At 37.6% G+C, this 19,268-nt stretch overlaps 1 protein-coding gene across 2 annotated transcripts; it reads right to left on the bottom strand.

Moving 5' to 3' along the window:
- Positions 1-3,620: 3,620 nt before the first annotated feature.
- On the bottom strand, positions 3,621-18,371 carry PGRMC2 (progesterone receptor membrane component 2; the record flags this gene model as incomplete). 2 transcript variants are annotated; one of them, XM_079707336.1, is made up of 3 exons in its annotated part: positions 3,621-3,718; positions 5,176-5,331; positions 17,939-18,371. In XM_079707336.1, the coding sequence occupies 3 exons, from the start codon at positions 18,354-18,356 to the stop codon at positions 3,621-3,623; spliced, it is 672 nt and encodes a 223-aa protein (XP_079563462.1). The 2 variants fall into 2 exon arrangements, with proteins under 2 accessions (XP_079563462.1, XP_079563463.1); XM_079707337.1 differs by lacking the exon at positions 3,621-3,718 and having other exon boundaries at positions 5,057-5,331; positions 17,939-18,356.
- Positions 18,372-19,268: the final 897 nt, after the last annotated feature.

Here is a 19,268-nt window from a genome sequence, read left to right as displayed (position 1 = left end):
GTTCTTGATGTTTATCTATTTTATATATGGTAGTATGTATATTGTTAACCTCAAACACCTATTTAATCCCCCCTCCCTTCCCCTTTGGTAACCATAAGTTTGTTTTCTACATCTGTGGGTCTATTTGTTTTGTAAATAAGTTCATTTATATCATCTTTTTAGTTTCCACATATAAGTGATATTTTTGTCTTTCACTTAATATGACTGATAATCTCTAGGCATCCATGTTGCTGCAAATGGCATTATTTCATTCTTTTTTTATGGCTGAGTAATACTCCATTGTATATATATCCCACATCTTTATTCATTCATCTGTCGATAAGACACTTAGGTTGCTTCCATGTCTTGGTTATTGTATATACTGCTGCAATGAACATTGGCGTGCATATATCTTCTCGAATTAAAGTTTTCTCCTTACCAGCTTGTTCTAATCCATATAAACACTGTAAGGCTATACACTGTGTTTACATGCCAATGGCATCTATTTCTAGCCATGTGATGCACTTCTCAGTTATCAGTAGAGGTAAATGGAATACTTGGGTGAGGAGAGTCTGATTTACGCCAAGTTTTCGAGAGATTAATTTTCTCCAGTAATAGTTCAACATATTAACTTTTGCTTTCTAGATTGTAGGTGGGGGTAAAAGTGTCAAGATTCTGCAGATTTCAAAAAAGGCAGGTGGAATTACTGTCAGGAAAACATAAGCACCATAGTCAAGGTTTTAAAAACGTGATCTGTAACCTAAATGGGCTCAGTTCCTAACAGAGAGAAACTGGCTAGTACGCACAGTATAGACTTTATTTGGGAAACATACTGCCAACTTGGAGAAGTTATCAAAAGACAAAAAACAGAAGAGAATAAAAATTTGATCTTTAAAAAAATCACATACTAGATTCTTATGTGAAATCTCCTAATTTTTAACTCAGAAATGCTATGGATGTTTAGGGAGTGAAACAGAAAACCAAATACAGGGAATCAGACCAAAATTATCTAAGGTTAATGTCCATTTCAAGTAGATGACAAAGATAGATAATACAGCTGACCCTTGAACATTATGCAGGGGTTCAGAGGTACCGACCTGTGCTGAGTGAAATTCCCCTTACGGCCCTCTGGATCTGCAGTTCCACATCCACAGATTCAACCAAATGTGGATCACGAAGTACTGTAGTACTGTTAATACTTATTTATTGAAGAAAATAAAGTGGACCCACACAGTTCAAACCCTTGTTGTTCAAGGGTCAATTGTATAACTTGAAAAGATTGGTGTGGTGTTTTTCACATTTGAAAATTCTGATCATAAGAATTACCCAAGGCACTTCTTACAGATAGAGTCTGAGACTCATTCTCTTTCCATTCTGGCTCAGTGGGTGGTAGGTTTTGACTGGGGACCAAGAATTTGTATTTTAAGCACCTCAAGTGGTTCTAATAATCAGGCAAGTTAGGGAAATAGTGGTTAAGGGAGAAACAACAGCAACAATGCCACCACAGCTCCCGTCCCCTTACTCACTGACTGACTGCCCACCAAACTTCCTGAGAATGAGAAAACTCAACTGAAATTGAGGAATTGTCCATAGAACACTGTTTATTTCAAGTCCAAAGCACAACATTACTCATTTTTCTTAACAGACTGCATAATTTTTACTGCATGAATATTTAGGGTTTCTCTATTCACAAGTGTAGATTTACTTCTTAACTTTAGGCTCAAATGATTCATATATATCAGTTTACTCCAGAGGACACATACTCTAACAAATCTGTTCAGAAAATATTTTACATAAAAACACACAAACCATTTACCAAGACTCTTCAGTTGTTACAAACAGTCTTCAGCAAAGATCTGGCTGAAGTTCATCATTTTCTACAAAACATTCCAAGACTTAATACAATAGAATGTAGTATTTTACATACTTTAGCTTATTACTGCAGTTAAAAGCTCCTCTTTCTTTGATGGCTTCTGCATATATTATACTCATAAAGCAGGAGAATTCTTTTCTCTAACTGCTGACTTATTAAATAGAATTGTCTTTTTTGGTATAACTTGTCTCCAATTAAGAACCTAAATAGTCATGATGAAATCAAATAATGGACACATATAGGGCTTGTAGTAAGAGCTTTTTCAAACTAATAGAAGAATTTAATACCTATCAATCAGTATAATATCCTTTATTGTTTTGTGTTCAATAACTACCACCTGGAGTGCTATTACTTCTAGTATTATCAGTTGGCATCAAAATATAAAGAAAAAATATGTACATTTTAATATATCAATTCTTACCTGAATAATCTCAGATCTGAGAATGTTCCACAAAGTGGAATTTCTTCCTAAAGTTACAGTGAATGTGGTACAATGTGTACAACTTGGTTAACCAGTGCCTGCCTTTCATTTCCAAGATTTTTCCTTATCTTGAATCAAATACACAATCTCAACTCCCATATCATAATGCACTGGCTTACAGTTTGTATATAAAGTCCAACTCAAGCTTATTTTGGTTTATTGTACATGCTTTATTAAAATGGTACGGGTATTTACAGTATCTGCAGATCCCTTCCAAGGTGCTCTCACACACACTCAGACACACCCACACGACATCCATACTACGGCCTCATGCACCCACACCAGTGAGATGTGAGAGTCAAGACTCCTAAAATTAGGCAGCTGTTGGGAATAGAGTTGTTGATTTGTTTTTCAATTTTTTTTTGAAAAGAGAAAAGCATGGGGGAATGCATTTGGCCATGACAATGCTAATTAAGTTTGTGTATATTAACATATATGGCAGTAACACTGAATATTCATTTTACATTCTATATACACAGAATGACATCAAGGTTTTGCGGTCAACAGAATATTCCAACTTCAGTCTCAATGCTGCTTGTAGTGACTTCTGAATTCACATAGGGGCTTTCCCTAAAAATAATTCAAGTCGATATAAGTGAAATAAGGCACAATTAATATTGATTTGATCTCGGGGAAGGAAAGGGATAAAAACCAGTTTCAAATGATCTGTTGGGGAATTAGCTTTGACTTAAATCCACCTGAAATCCCTTTTTTTAATTTCCAAAAATTTCTTAGAAATAAAGGTTTTTTTCTTTTCTCTGACAAAACCCAAAAAGAAAAGCTCGGGGATTCACATCTTAGTGTTTCAGTAGCCTTAACTACTCAGACTGATGGGCACCACCCCCCAGCTCCTGCCCAGGTCTCCTCCCTCCCTCATTGCTAAAACAGACCCAACGCACGAAGTAGGAATTCCTTGCTGTTTTTTTTGAGGAGATCTGTACACTTAAGTAGCAAATACGTATCAGGTTGTCTTTGATTTAAAAAAAAAAAAAAACAGAGAAAAAGAAAAGTAATCTCGTGACTTTCTTGCTCTTTAAAAAAAATTCCTGTCTCCTTCTTTTCAGGATGAAGAAGCCCCACGAGACATTACAAACAACTGCAACAAATGAGTCTGGCAGCATAATGTCTAGTATTCAAATCTTCATAGTGAGACTCATTTAGCTTGTACAAACAATCTGTTGAATGTTTTTTTGCAGCAGGTGAACCAAACCCAAAGACGCTGGACATTCTGGAAAGGGAGTAAGAATTGCAGTTCTGAAGGCCCCTGACTTTGGTTGTTTACAAAGTTCAATCCTGTTTATTGTGATCCTTGGTATCTTCTTCATCTGTATATTCTGATGGTTCTTCCCCTGGTTTTAGGAGTCTGCCTACATAATCATATTTTTCTGAAAGATACATCAAAAGAAAATCAGTAGTGATCAAATTTGTCTCACTATTCCATTATACAGCAGGGAAGCTGTATGCTTCCTTTAGAGTCATATAGAACAAGATAAGTTTTTCCTATTGTTTACCTTGTCCAGTCTTTGTACTCATGTAACACTTGAACAAAAGAAAACAGGGTCAGGGAACTCATAAAGCTTGGGAATTGTGCTTTGCAGTAGAGTGTTCCATACAACCAGTTCTTAATCAAGGACACTGCATCAGAATCACTTGGAGACCTTTAAAAAAAAAACATGCACACCCAGGACCCATCTTGGCATCACCCATGCCAGGCTCTTGGAATAGGTATGAGGACGTGTACTTTAAAACTGGTTAAACTCTAATGTGCACTGTGAGTCTCAGAATAGTTCTTTAAATTTTAATAGCCCGAAGTATTGTAATTAGATAGATAAGTTGGCAATGTAGGGCATTTCCAACAGTTAGAAGACCATAAAAAAGTTAATGGTTACTTTCTTGGGGAGAAAGAGTGCATGAGGTGGAAAATCACATGGAAAGTAGATCCAACCAGGAAATAATTCTTGGGGAGAAAATGTGACACATGCTAGTAGTCCCTAAGAAAACAAACCAAATGAGAAGATGAAAATTCACTCGTTACTTATTATCCTGTGTTCTCTGAGGTCCCAATATGTGGTGCCTAGTACATTATTGTTCTTTCTCCTATCAAACTCTCTTCTTAGATCTTGGTTACATTGCTTGTTTTTATGTTACCAGGTGTTTAATTTAGAACATCGTTATGTCCAAGGTGATAACATGTTTAGTCATTTCTTGGTCAAGACTCTGAACCTAGTTTAAGCAAATTAACTGACAAACTGAGAGGATAAGATAGGAGGACTGCTTTGTATAGCAAAACCAGTATAAGTGCCAAGAAGCCAGAAGAAGTATTCCAAGGGATCCAAAGGTCACATAAATAGCAGTGCAGAGTGTTCACAGAGGCGGTAAAAATTGATGTCATGAGCATGTAATGAAGGAGAATGACATTTTTCCTTTATGGTTTGAAGGTAAGATCAAGAAAATCATTTTAGAATAAACTAAAATTACAATATCAATATCACTAATTAATTGTTTTAAATAATTAATTGTTTTAAATATAAATATATTAGTTGTTTTAAATTGTTTTAAATTCTGTATTTAAAAAACTATACCTTAATGAACAAGCCTTATAAGACTAAAGGTGTCACAATTTTTATAAATTTTATAGTTTGTAACAAGCCAATTTTTAAATATGGATTTTATAAATAATAAGCACATGTAACAATCATTTTGATAGTTAGCTATGTTTATCATCAAATAATGATGGCAGTGAAAACAGACAGCATCCTTAGGCTCTTTAGTAATGAAACAGTATGTACTTTCTTTGGCCATACATTTAATATTTGCAAAGAACCCAACAAAATGAAGGTACCTTTAAACTGCATTTCCCATTCTCGAACACTCTCCATTTGTACGGCATTCAAATCTGAGAGATCATCATATTCATCTTTAAGTGCATCTTTATCTAGGCAAAATGTCGCCAGTCCTCTGGAGGCATCCCTACCAGCAAATATTCCATATGGACCCGCTGGGAAAAAAAAGAAATTGTTTAGATTATCTAACCCTATTTTAGAATGTCTCAAATGAAAAAGTCAAATAAAAGAAACCTCATGACTCTTATTTGGTACACAGCCTTAATTTCAAAACATGCACAGACACTAAATAGGATAATGAGAAGAAATTTCTTAGAATGAGGTAACTCTGTATGTACAGGCACAGAAAGAAGTCCATGATATAGTAACTGAAAAAAGCAATTCAGCAAATTATATAGTATGACTCACTTTGAATTAAAAAAAGATATACATGTATGCACATTTCACCCACGTTTGTATATGCACAAAAAAACACCAGGAAGAATACAGACCAAGCACTTTACAGTGGCAACATTTCTGGAGAATGGAGAGGAAAATTTTACTTCACATATAACAGAATAAAGCATTTTCTAATGAGAAGTACACAAGTAGAAAAAAAATGGAAATCCCCTGATTTTTAAATGAGCAAAAAAATGATTATAGCCATATTCATACTTGAAAGCATTTAGGAAATTGAAGGTTATGTGTCAGAAAAGCATCTATACTTTTAAGAATAGAATTCAAAAATTTACTTAAATAGACAAAAATCTAAACATTTATGAACATTAATTTGAACTACAGAAAGCACTGCACCATAAAGTTCATTGGATGTAGGAAAACTCGTTTCTTTTAAAATTTGTTGCATGGAACAAAAAAGTGGCCTTAATAAATTTAAAAGTAGCATTATTAGGTATTAATATATTAACATGAAAATAAAGGCAATACTTCCAGTAAAGTACTTTTTCCTGCTTTCCCGTTCTTAAGTACTTTCCATATTGCTGCTTAATATTAGGTGACTATCACAATTATCATTTAAGGGTTATATATTTTCCCACTGAGTGGATATACCTATAATTTATTTAATCATTCCCCTATTAATATAAACTTAGGCTATCATTTTATACTTTTAAATTTGTCTTCTATATAAGAAAATGGGACACTATTTACAATGGGCCAACATTTGTAACTTTCAAACTTTGCCCATTATCTCAACTGACATTCAAAAAGGTATGACAACTGATATTCAAAAAGTGTTTAAGAGAAGGAAATTTAATACTGTTTCTATTTACAGAGTAAAATCTGAAGTTCTTTAATTGGAGTTAATTATTTTGGAGAAACATTAACTTTTTTTCTTTTAAATTTAAGTATAGTTAATTTACAATGCTGCTCATTTTAAGTGTACAGCAAAGTGATTCAGATATATATATATATTCTTTTTCATTATAGGTTATTACAAGATAATGAGTATAGTTCCCTGTGCTATACAGTAGGTCCTTGTTTACCTATTTTATATATAGTAGTGTGTATATGTTAAGCCCAAACTACTAATTTATCCCCCCCCATCCCCTTTGGTAACCATAAGTTTGTTTTCTAAGTCCGTGAGTCTATTTGTTTTGTAAAAAAGTTCATTTGTATCATTTTTAAAGATTCCACATACAAGTGATATCATATGATATTTGTCTTTCTCTGTTTGACTTACTTCACTTATGATAATCTCTAGGTCCATCCATGTTGCTGCAAATGGCATTATTTCATTCTTTTTTATGAGAAACATTTAACTTTTTTTTGTTTTTTGGCTATGCCACCTGGCTTGCGGGTCCCCGACACCAGGGATTGAGCCCCAGCCCTGGCAGTGAAAGTACCAAGTTCTAACCACTGGACCACCAGGGAATTCCCAAAGTTAACTTCTAAAACTAAGCAAGAACAGTCCTTAGGGAAAGAAAAGCAGTCCACCTTAAAGCAATTGTGTTTTTTTGTGGTATAACTCCACATGCTTTGTGGCAATGGCTGTTTTCAGGAGATGGAGAATATATATATATACACACACACACACACACACACACACACACACACACACATTTATGTATATATATAGAGAGAACTAATGTGGTTTTTTTTCTTAAGAAGCAACAATGACAAAAAAAATCTGTGAATAATATATAGCCTCTTAATGCTAACTGGACCAATGCTTACAAACTTAAAACAGTGATTAGTCAAACACACAAAATAAAAAATAAAATTGATCAAGGCTATAAAAAACTACAAATGTAAAATGAGAATTTCAACTTTTTGGAGAATTTCCTAGCAATCTCACTTTCCTCTCTCACAGTATTGCAAAGTGGAAGGGACAGTTTTTGCCCTATCTGCCAGACAAACTGAAACAGAGGCATTCAGTGCCTTGCCTAAAATTACTGACAGAACTGGGAAGTAATATTTCCACTTTTCTGACTACCTCAAACACAGCACATCTTGAGAAAACACACAGGGGACCCACAAACCCAAAGATGGAGTGACAATCCTGAAAACTGGAGCATTTCACTAATCACAAAATTTCAGGGAAATGGCTATTTTAGAATACCTGTTAAATCAAAATGGAAGAGCATTAACAAGAAAAGCTTTTTTTTTTAGAAATCAACAGCTTTTCTTAGCATTGTGTTATAATATTTACCTCCATGGCCTACAAAAGTCAATCTACTTCAGGATACTTCACAGTATCAACCTTAAAATATATCCAAATGGTAAACAGGAAAGAAGAAAAGATGATCACTATAAAAAATAGGAGTCATAAAACCCTCCATCTTTGAGTATATTAACAGTGTATTCTTTAGTAAAATTGTCTGCCAACTTCTCTTAAGAGGGAATGATGTTCTTTTTTTGGTTTGGCTAACTTAGAGTGAACTTGAGTCAACAGTTAATAACCCAAGCCTAATTCTAGACAAAATGATGTTTTGTTAACTCTTGAAAAGAATGACTCAGTGATTAACATATTTTCCCACTCTCTGTATTGTTGTGCTCTCCACATGTTTCGAATTTCCCTCAAGAAGCATTTAACTTCTGAAAAGGTTTTTTGAAAACAGTTTTCTTTACTTTTTCCTGTAAGACCATAAAGAACGTAATATAAAGATTCAGAACTAGAGTTGGAAAAGGATGAGTTGCTCAGAAAAAGGAGGATTTGAGGTCCAGTTAAAGTATATTTCTCTGCATCCCTAACACAATCAGAACCATATCTGAGAAGTCAGTAATACCTCCCCTTTCCACTACCTCCTTACATAACAGACCTAAATGTTACTGATTCTAGTATTTTGATAACTACTCTTGGCTATCCATAATACTATAATAGCAGAGAGCTACCCAAGGAAAGCAAATTTTAAATGGTATTAGGTCTTCAGTATGGTATAATTTACACACACACACACACACATCTAGCTTACATAAATTAATCAGATTATTTAGATTAAGGCTCATTTAGATATTAACATTTCAGTAATAACTAAGCGAATTATACTCTTGCTTTATCAAAGACTAAAATATAGTGCTGATACAAAACTAGATTTACAGTTTCAAGAAAATTCTTGCTACAAAAAATGCACCCAATTATTTAGCCAAGACAGATTCTCTTAAATATACATATATAACAAATATTCTAGGACATCATTTTAACGATAAATTTTACTTCCACGATATTGTTAAATACACCGAAATGACATTATACTAGTTAGAATTCAGATTTCATTAACAGTTTTAGGAGTTAACACCACTTATGATACAGATTTTTAAAGTTCAAAAATCAGTAAATCTACTAGTTACTGTATCCTGAAACTGCTTACTTTAATACAATCAAGTGACAATGGGGTGACATTTTTGAAGGCAACAACATATGGTCACTGTAAAACAATGCTTTAAGAATAATTTAATGAGCAAAAAATTCCAGGAGGAAGTAAATATCTAAAATATGTAACACATAATTTTATGAGTATTAAGATTATGTATCTACATTAGTATTTATGAAAGAGAAAATTCCAGAATGTTTTAGTTATTTCCATGGTATAAAAACCATAGCTCTCAGAGACATTATTAAAGTTTATAAACAGCCCAGTTTTCTGGCATGTTCTGACAACAGTCTTCTGTGATTATTAAAGTAAGTTAAAAAAAAATCTAATAATACTTGGTATTGAGTAATTTATTCCAAATAAGGTTATAATGTGCCTAGGAACAAATGAAACAATATGTAAAAGTGACTAAATGAAACCCAACTAATAGATATTATTTTTTTATACTTAGTTCTAGGAACTCCCAGGACTTTTAGAGAGAAGGCAGCATGGTAAAACTGAAAGAATACCTCTTAAGTTAAGATACCTGGGTTCGAGGCCGCACCCTACATTTGACACTGGGCAAATTTTACATGCCTAAAATTGGAGGTCAAACCAGATAATCTCTTGACTACTATAATTCTAAGAGGAACTGAAAACTTAACCTTGTTTCTAAAATTCAAACTAGGAGGCTCTCAGCAATACTGTAGGTTGAGCTAGTGGCCCTGGCCCCAGGGCTCAAGGCTGGGCTGGGGGCAGGGAAGACTTTGAAAAATTAAAACCCCAGGCCTGTGCTGTTTGTGGAAGTGGGGCCTGAGTTTACCTAGCCCAGGTAGAATGAGAACTCTAAGGTGAAAAAAATACAATAGCATGGATTTAAATATCTGTTGGAATTTAGCAAACAGTAATGGTAATACAGCAAGTACTGGGAAAAATAAATTATTCTATAAATGGTGTTGGGATAACTTAACAGCCCTCTGTAAGAAAACAAAAACAAAAGTTGGATGCTTACTTCACTTCTTAAAACAAAATAAATTCCAAGTGGAACTAACAAACTAAAACCATAAAAGTATTAAGAAACTACAGATTTTTAAAAATAATCTTTAAGTGCAAAAAAGCTTTAAGTATGATACAAAACCCAGCAGCAATAAAATAGTCATGATCGAAAAAATGTGGCAAAAAATATATGAATAGATAATTTGTAGGAAACGTAAATGACTCAAATTTTTGAGGATGTCCAACCTCACTGAGAAATGTAAATTAAAATAATATTGAAATACTATTTTAACTTCTCAGATTGACGAAGACCAAAAAGTTTAATATCACATTTTTGGCAAGAGGGTGAGAAACAGGCATTTTCTTGTGAGTGTAAATTGGTCCAATGTCTCTGGAGGGCAATTCAGAAATAAGTACCCAAATTAAAAATGTCCATACCCTAAGACTCAGTAATTTTACATCTAGGAATTTATTTTATAGATAATTATGATTTTACTCACCTTTAAAATGATACATGAATATTTAGAGCAGTACCATGTGTAATAACAAGAAATTGGAAACAAAGGTTCATTAAAAGTGGACTATTATGATATATTCATATAATAGAATTTATGCACACATTCAGAAGAATGAAATGGTTCTCTTTAAACTGATATGAAAGGCTCTCAATATATTAAAATATTGTTAAAGGTTTGTATAGTATGCTACCATTAGTGCATGGGAGGGGTGTACATACCCACGTGCTTTCACTTGCAGAGAATAGCTCTGGAACAAGACTCAGATACTCAGATTGGTTCCTCACCTCTAGGGAGGGGAACATGGTGGCTGGGTTGTGGGAAGTAGACTATCTTTTACTATATACCCTTTAAAATTTTTCTATCTTGAGCATGTATTACCTAATAAAAAATTTTTTTTCAAAAACTTCCATTAGGCCCTATTTTGAGGCATACCCCAAACCACTCCACAGGGAGACTTCCACAACCCAAGCCTCATGGAACATCACAGAAAATATTCAAGAAACAAAAAGACAGCAATTGCTGAAGTTTGTAATAAAAGTTATAACTACATTAAGAAACAAACTACCATGGAGGAGTGAGCACACAGAACAGATATGAGAAATGGTATCCCAAGAATAAGGATAACAGAAGCAGATTAAAGAGATATAGTATGTTTACTTAAAATTATTAAGAAATTAAGGGGACTTCCCTCGTGGTCCACCGGTTAAGAATCCACATTCCAATGCAGGGGACGCTGGTTCGATCCCTGGTCAGGGAATTAAGATCCCACATGCCGTGGGGCAAATGAGTCCACATGCTGCACTACTGAGCCTGTGCACCTCAACTACAGAGCCTGTGTGCCGCAAACTACAGGGCCCATGTGCTCTGGAGCCTGCTCACCACAACTACAGAGCCCCATGCACTGCAGCTACTGAGCCTGCACTCTGGAGCCCACACGCCACAATGAAAGATCCTGCGTGCTGCAACTAAGACCCAACACAGCCAAAAATAAAAGTTAATGTGTATCTACTAAGAGTTCCAGAAAAAGTAATAAAGAGAATGGGAGAGACAATAACTGAAAAGATAATGTGTTCAAATTTTTTAAAATAAACGGATGACACATATCCTCAGATTTTAGTAGAGCCTGGCACATGTTAAAAAAAAAACATTATTGGGGGACTTCCCTGGTGGCACAGTGGTTAAGTATCCACCTGCCAATGCAGGGAACACGGGTTCAAGCCCTGGTCTGGGAAGATCCCACATGCCGCGGAGCAACTAGGCCCGTGCACCACAACTACTGAGCCTGCACTCTAGAGCCTGCGAGTCACAACTACTGAGCCCACGTGCCACAACTACTGAAGCCTGCATGCCTAGAACCTGTGGTCAGCAATAAGAGAAGCCAACACAATGAGAAGCCCGCATACTGCAATGAAGAGTAGCCCCCGCTCGCCACAACTGGAGAAAGCCTGCACGCAGCAACAAAGACCCAACACAGCCAAAAAAAAAAAAAAAAAAAAACACCCAGAAAACAAAAAACTAAAAAACCATTATTGAGGATCTGAGTTAAAAAAACAGTTAACCCACAATTTTATATCCTACATCTATACTATTATTCCTGAGTGAGGGCAGATAGACACAGAATTTTTTTCTATCAATGAAAAAAGCTATAGGACGTACCTCACTAAAATGAAAACTGAACCCTGAACAAAGGAATGAGATGCAAGAAATGACAGTGAATAAAGAAAATGGTAACTATGTTGGTAAATTTAAATGAAGATCGACTATTAAAAAAAAAGTTAATAATTTAACCGATTTTGGGGTAGAGTTTTAAAAACTGCAGTAAAACTAGAAGTCTAATAGTAATAACATAGAAAATGGGATGTGGGAGGGATTAGAGTTAATGCTTTCTAACCAGGGCCACAATATATGGCTGTGTACCACATAACTCCAGGGGACACCATTTACATTTGTATACATGATAGTTTCGTGTATTTAATATTAAGAAATATTCTGTCAAATGGCAGTGAAGTGTCTTAAAGAGACAGTTCGTTCTAATTCATACAAAAATGTTTGGTTAACATTCTTATATTCTATAGCAAAAACTTAAGGAAAAGAATCTTATCACCAAAAGAATAGAAATAGAATGCATCCAAATCAGTAGGGGGATGTGAAACAGAAACAGACACACAGACATAGAGAACAGACTTGTGGCTGCCAAGGGGCGGGTGGAGTGGGGGAGGGATGATTGGGAGTTTGAGGTGAGCAGATGCAAACTAGTATATAGACAACGGATAAACAAGGTCCTACTGTAGAGCACAGGGAACCATATTCAATACCCTGTGATAAACCACAGTGGAAAAGAATATAAAAAAGAATGTATATGTATGTATAACTGAAACACTTTGCTGTATAGTACAAATTAATACAACATTGTAAATCAACTATACTTCAATAAAATAAATTTTAAAAAAATCAGTAGGGGAGAAAGCATGGAAGGAATAAAAAATAAGCTGATTAAGTTGGTAAAAGACAGTATTGATATTAAATTTAATGAAAAATCCAGCTATATGTTATTTATAAAGGAAAAAACCCCACAGATTGGTTAAAAGTAAAAGGATGGGGAAAAAAGCACTGAGGTAACACTAATCAAATGAAGCCTCAAGTCAAATCTGAAAATCAGTAAGGGTGATAAGGATGTTTCTTCCTCTGCCGATTAACACAGTATCAGTTCTAGATCTAGTGCTTAGATAGCTTCAAAACATTGATATACCCAATCTTTGTAAGGCTGACTCCTTCAGGTTTTTGCTTAGGTATCAATCCCCCCTTTCTTGACAAACCAATATAAATAGGGTACCTTTCTTAACCATCTGATCTAAATAAAGTCCTCTGTTAACCTCTATTACATATCCTATTAATTTCTTTCACATCATATTTAATTACAGATTATAATCATGTATTGAATGCCTGTTTATCATCTGTCTTCCTCAACAGACCATAAACTCCATGAGGGTAGGGAGGCAAATGTTTTGAAGACTCAGAGAACTCTCATTTCTCAAAACATCTTATCTAGGCAACAATGTAATGAAATCCAGGCAATTCCTTCTTAGAGTTTAAAAGTGGAGATGAAATCCTATATTAAAGATCTTGAGACAAGATGCTGGCTCTAAGAGTACAGCAGTTATTTAGTGATGTCTGTCACAAGTACATGGGGGAGGAGTGATCTATGTTACACTGTTGAAAGAACTATTATAAAAGAACTTGAATGGCTAACTCCAGATGTTACTAAATGTACTCCTTTCCTCCAACCTGAATAACATCTGCTGGTCTTATACATGCTTTAGGCTATCCTATTATACTTTGTGTTAGTATTTAATACAAATACAATTCCCTCTTAGATTAAAAGCATTGGAATGATGTTGAACTCAGAAGAGCCAAACAAGAAGGTACTGTAGAAATTACTAGTATAAATTTGAGCAGAGTATCAAAATTCATCAGAAGACTTAGCTGATCCCTTTATCTGATTGGCAGGTAATGAATAGTAGGTAATGAATGTGTATGGGCATTAGACCTAACACAGACCCAGTTGGCTTCAAAGCAAGAAGCTAGGATGAGAGCTGGGTACTGTCAGTAGGACATTCATGAAGGAATAGGTTTATCTATATGCCTCAACTGTTGCTTCAGCTGCAATTCTGCAAACTACAAATAAAATTCACATGTTGAACATAAAGTTAAAAAAGGAGGAAAGACACATGAAAGGTAAATGTGCTCCTTTCCCCCACCTCCTAAATATTAGGCATCTCATGGGGTACTTCATATATACTTCTTTCCTTTCCAGTGGAATTTAAATGGTATGTTGGAGAAAATACACAGCTTTGGTATATGTCAAAGAATACATGGAATAATGGGGGAAGCTATATATCTAAATATCAGAAATGCAGATAAACTATTAGAAAGGTCAATTGTATAATTTCTTGCCATTCTAAAGAATAAAAAACACTGTTTTAATTCCACTGCAGTAATATTACATCAAATTATTTAAAATTATACTATCTGTTGGAGTCTTCCTCATCTATTATGACTATGGAAACGTGAAATTATATTATGTTGTGATACAGTGGGAGGGGATAGCCTGTGAAGGCTGTTAGACTGGGTTTGATTTCTAGCTTGGCCACTTACTAGATATGCGACTTGGGGCAAAATCTCTGAGTTTCAGTTTCCACGTTTGTAAAATGGGAAGATTACTTATTTCCTAGGGCTGTCTGAAAATTAAATGAGATAATAAGCCCCAAATGGAGTTTCCTACTCCTTCTACCCTGACCTCTAGAATCAGTGCTGTTGAACAGCACTCAATTGGGAAGATGGAAATGCTCTATAAAGTGCACTGTATAGTACAGTAGCCATGTGGGTACTGAGCACTTGAAATATGGCTAGTGTGACTAAGGAACTCAATTTTTAATTATATTTAATTTTAATTAATTTAAATTTAAAAAGCCACACGTGGCTTGTGGCTATCATATCAAACAGCACAACATAAAGCCATGAAGTGTGTTTCTTTGAGGCTTTAAATCCTTATGGAACTAGGAGAGGGTATAAAAAATAAGAGCAGTGAGATTCTCTTTAAGTTTATCCCTGAAATAGAATAGATAGGCTTTGGGGTCAAATGTCTGGATTTGAATACCATGTCTGTGTGATCCAAGCCAATTTACCTCAAATTCCTAAACCTCAGGCTCCCCATCTGAAAGAATACTCACTAATCTCACTGAAGCATTGTGGAGATGACAAATTAATGGATTTGATGTAGTAGCTGCTTAACAAATCTGGTTCCTTTCTCCTCCCACATTCATTGTTTCTTACATGTCCACTTTCCTCACATGCTGGCCAACTGCCTGAACTGTTACTAAATTTAATATTAACAAATGTAGTTAATGCCAACTGTTTGCCAATATGTGTTTACTCCACTAAATTAAACTGCCAATATTTAATTTTTTAAGAACCCAAACTTTAAAAATGTATGGCTAAAAAGAAAAATATCTTCAACACAGAAAAAGCCTCACAAAACAATCTTTTAACTCTAAAACCATTACTGAGAAATGGGAGTAGATATTGGTTAGGCACAGAAACTAGGTTTTCTAGCTCCCTTAGCTCATTCTTTCAGCTACTAAGAGTCTCAGATAAGGATTTTTACTTCTGAATTATTCTGCTACAAAACTGCTTAACTGATTTGAGGACGAAAATAAGAAATTAAAACCAAAACCGAACTTACGTCTGTTTCACCGCCAGAAATTTGGCTTCAAGACTTTGGGGAAGTGTTTTATCTTCTCTTAATGTGAAATATATTCCAAGCCCCTAAGATGATCTGGCTACCTTTAAGGCTCCTTTCAATAATAAAATATTCCAAATATCTCTATTAGGTTGTTAACTGATAACTACTTAGAATGAAATAACTGAATATCACTCTTAGCCTGTTCATTAGGACCTGGAAATCAGTGGAAGCTAACCTAAAGCTGACTCCTCTGTTGTTACGAGGAACCCCCTCACTGGCTCAAGCCACACAAAGGCTATCTACATTATAACTATGACTCAATTTTAAAATTTCTGTTGCAGAACATTTGCCACTGGATCGTGCCAAACTGTGTCTAAGGCTGTTTCTCCTAGCTATTTTCAGATAGTGGCAAGGCATAATGTGTGAGGACCGATATGCTTCTTTGCACTAATACTTTGGTTGCTTCACTGTCAGTTTAGATAGGGGTACAAAGGCAGAGTTTTTAGTTTGGTTAAGCTCTGTATTAAAAATTTAAACCTGTACACAATTTCTAATCATCGAACACACATACTGTGTAAATCCTTGACTAAAAAAAAAAAAAATTAACTATTTAATTTGGTCTGTCCGTTTAAATATTGTACTTTGGCCCTATTGTCTTAACCCACATGCTCATAAGTAAACAAAAAAAGTATTAACTATTTCAGCTGATATGAGTAGGCAGACATCTGGTTTTCATTTTTATACAACGAGAAGCAAGTACTTAATAAGCTATCTGTGACTTGGTTGGATTGAATGTACTATAAATATATACAGAAAATACAAGCCACTAAGAAATAAATAGTTCAACATGTAGAATCTCCAATTTCTTACCTCTAATTAACAACTAACCAAAGCACTTCTAAAATATCTTCCAGCCACTAAGCACAGAAATCCTAAGTATATATTTGCAAGTGTCAATAAATCTCATGGACTAACAGATTAAAGAGGAAACCAACTTGTTTTTAGACTTGCCAACCCCCTTGACTTTAAGACTTGGATGTACTCTTTCGAATAACAGGTCACTCTAGGTCTCTAATTTTATTTACTTTTATTGTAGTCACTTTTTTAAAGCTCAGAATAACTACACAACCAGCATGTACAATGTTGCTCAGTTTTATGGTATGCCAACAGGTTCCATGAGTCTGAACTGAAGTTTATTAACATAATCTGAAATGTATGCTATAACTACATTGTAAAAAAAGGGTTTCTAAACCAAACATCCTATACACACACAGTTCTCTGAAAGCAAAGTTTTAAAAACCTTTAACTTGCAGAACTGGTGCCTGGGGGTATGAATTTATAGCTGTTTTAAGTTTTTGCTCCTCAGTGAAAACACAGTAAATCATATCAACGTGTAGTTGAATACTTGCCTTCCTACTAAAAAAAAAAAAAAAAAAAAGGAAAAAGAGAGAAACCGGACAGGCACGCTTGCTGGGTATATGAGCTGCACCCCCAAAACTCTGGGCGAAGACCTTTGCCAGTATTTATTAGGATCTGCATTCAGGTTTGCCTCATCCCACATATATTGTTAATCTTGAAAAGCACCTTCGTACCAAAACCCGTTTAAAAAAAAAAAAGTCGAGGTGTTGCTTATATGACAGGACTTTACAGAGGGGTTGGGACTTGGAACTCCGTGTACCTAAACGTGGCCTTATGGGGAGTAGTAGAGGGAAAAAGCAGCTCAGTGGCGCGTGCACACACATGCATGCACGCACGCACACACACACACACAGAGTAAAGAAAGGAAAGCTATGAATTACAGGGCCTAAAACTTTAGGTCCCTACTTTAGAAATCTTTCTTCTCTCCCGCCCCCAACGATCCCAGGAATCAGAAAGCTCAGGAAAGGCTAAGGGCCAGCGTGACTGGCGACAACTAAAAGGATTTTGAAAAATTCAGCACAAGAAAAGGCTGCGAGGAGAAATGGGATAGGAGAAAAATGAAAGATGAGAGCTGGCTCCTGGGGTGACATAGGGACCCAGACTTCGGGGGGGTAAACGCCAGAGGGGCCCGCGGCCGAGGCGTGTGGGGGGCGGGCCGTCTCAGGTGCGGGAGACAAGGCGCAGGGATCCAGATGTCGAGAAGGCTGGCAAGCTAACCCTTTGCCCAGGGGCCTCCCAATCATAAGATGGTCGCGCTTGAGCTGCAGGGGGTCCTCCCCCTCCCCGTCCAACTCCTCACCGGGGCCGTAGAACTTGCTGCCTTTGGTCACGTCGAAGACTTTCCCATTGACCGCAAGCAGGATGCGCGGGGTGCGTGACCCGTCGTACTGGCGTAGCTGCTCCAAGCTGAAGTCCCGCTTCTTCATACGAGGCAGAGAGGCAGCGGGGCTCTCCTCGCCCGCCCCGGCCCCGGCCCCCAGACCCCGCCGCCCCCAGCGCACCCACAGCCGGTAGGCCCCCAGCAGCACCAGCGCCACCAGCGCCACGTTCAGCAGCATCTCCCCGCCCCCCGTCAGTAGGGCCAGCGCAGCAGCCGACCAGCCGCCCCCTTCTGCTGCCGCTCCCGCGCCGCCCGGGCTCTCGCTGCTACCGTCGCTGCTGCTCTCGCTGCCACTCCCCAGGGTGCCTAAATTCACGTCCCCATCACCCGCCGCCATCACTGCCCGCCAGCGCCTTCCTCTCCTCCCCGCCCCTTGCCCTCCCCAACCCCACGGTCGGCCCCGCCCATGTGGGGCCTCCCAGCCAATAGCGTGAGGGTAGGGGGCGGGGTCAGGCCGGCTCCCGACTGGGTGTTGACGCGGTAACGTTGTCTTGGATCTCTCCCTCCCTCCCCCTCCCTCCTTTTGCAGGCCGCGCGCGCTGCGACGCCCCGCCCACCTCGCCCCACACTTCCCTGCTCTCGTCCTTCGCTTCTAGTTGAAGTAGAAGAGGGGGGCGGTCTGAAGAAAACACGCTGCGCCGGCCGCGCGCGCGCGGGCGGGGCGAGACTATGGCGCGTGCGCAGGCCCCGCGGCGCCACGCGCTCTCCTTTTCTCAGCAAGCCCTCTGGGAGACACGCTCCTCCCAGTCCCCTCGCTGTGCGCGTGCGCCCAGGGGTCGCTTTTCTTCCCAGGCCAGGGTTCGCGTCCGCAAACTCCCGCCTCTTCGCTTTGGCTCCGCCCGAGAGCTTCATGTGCGCTGAGGCGGCCGCTGAGGCGGGATCCTCCCTGACGCCTTCCCGAGGGTGCGGGTTGGTGGCTAGTGGGAGGCCGCGACATAGTTATAACTGCTTTCGCACACTGAAGAGGGGTGTTTCTTTCTCCCCCGGGCGCCGTCGCGCCTGTCCGGAAGCCCGGAGCGTGGGCGCGCAGGCAAAGCTACAGCCTAGAAGTTTTGGCGAGGAGCTGGAGTCGCCTGGCGCGGAGAGCGCGCACGGAGCTCGCGCAGGGATTGTTTGGCAAAAGGAATCTACGTGCTGTCTGCGCCATTCCCCAGTGGTTTTAGCCAAGGCTGCTCTTGTGGAATTTTCTTTCAGATTTTGTACTAAAGGTGTCGTTTTTCCTTGAACCGTTCTCATTGGTGCGAGAGGC

This window comes from Hyperoodon ampullatus (assembly GCF_949752795.1).
Source record: "Hyperoodon ampullatus genome assembly, chromosome: 1".
Taxonomy (NCBI): Eukaryota; Metazoa; Chordata; class Mammalia; order Artiodactyla; family Ziphiidae; genus Hyperoodon; species Hyperoodon ampullatus.
The sequence above is the reverse complement of the archived record's forward strand: the minus strand, read 5'-3'. Positions and strand labels throughout refer to the sequence as shown.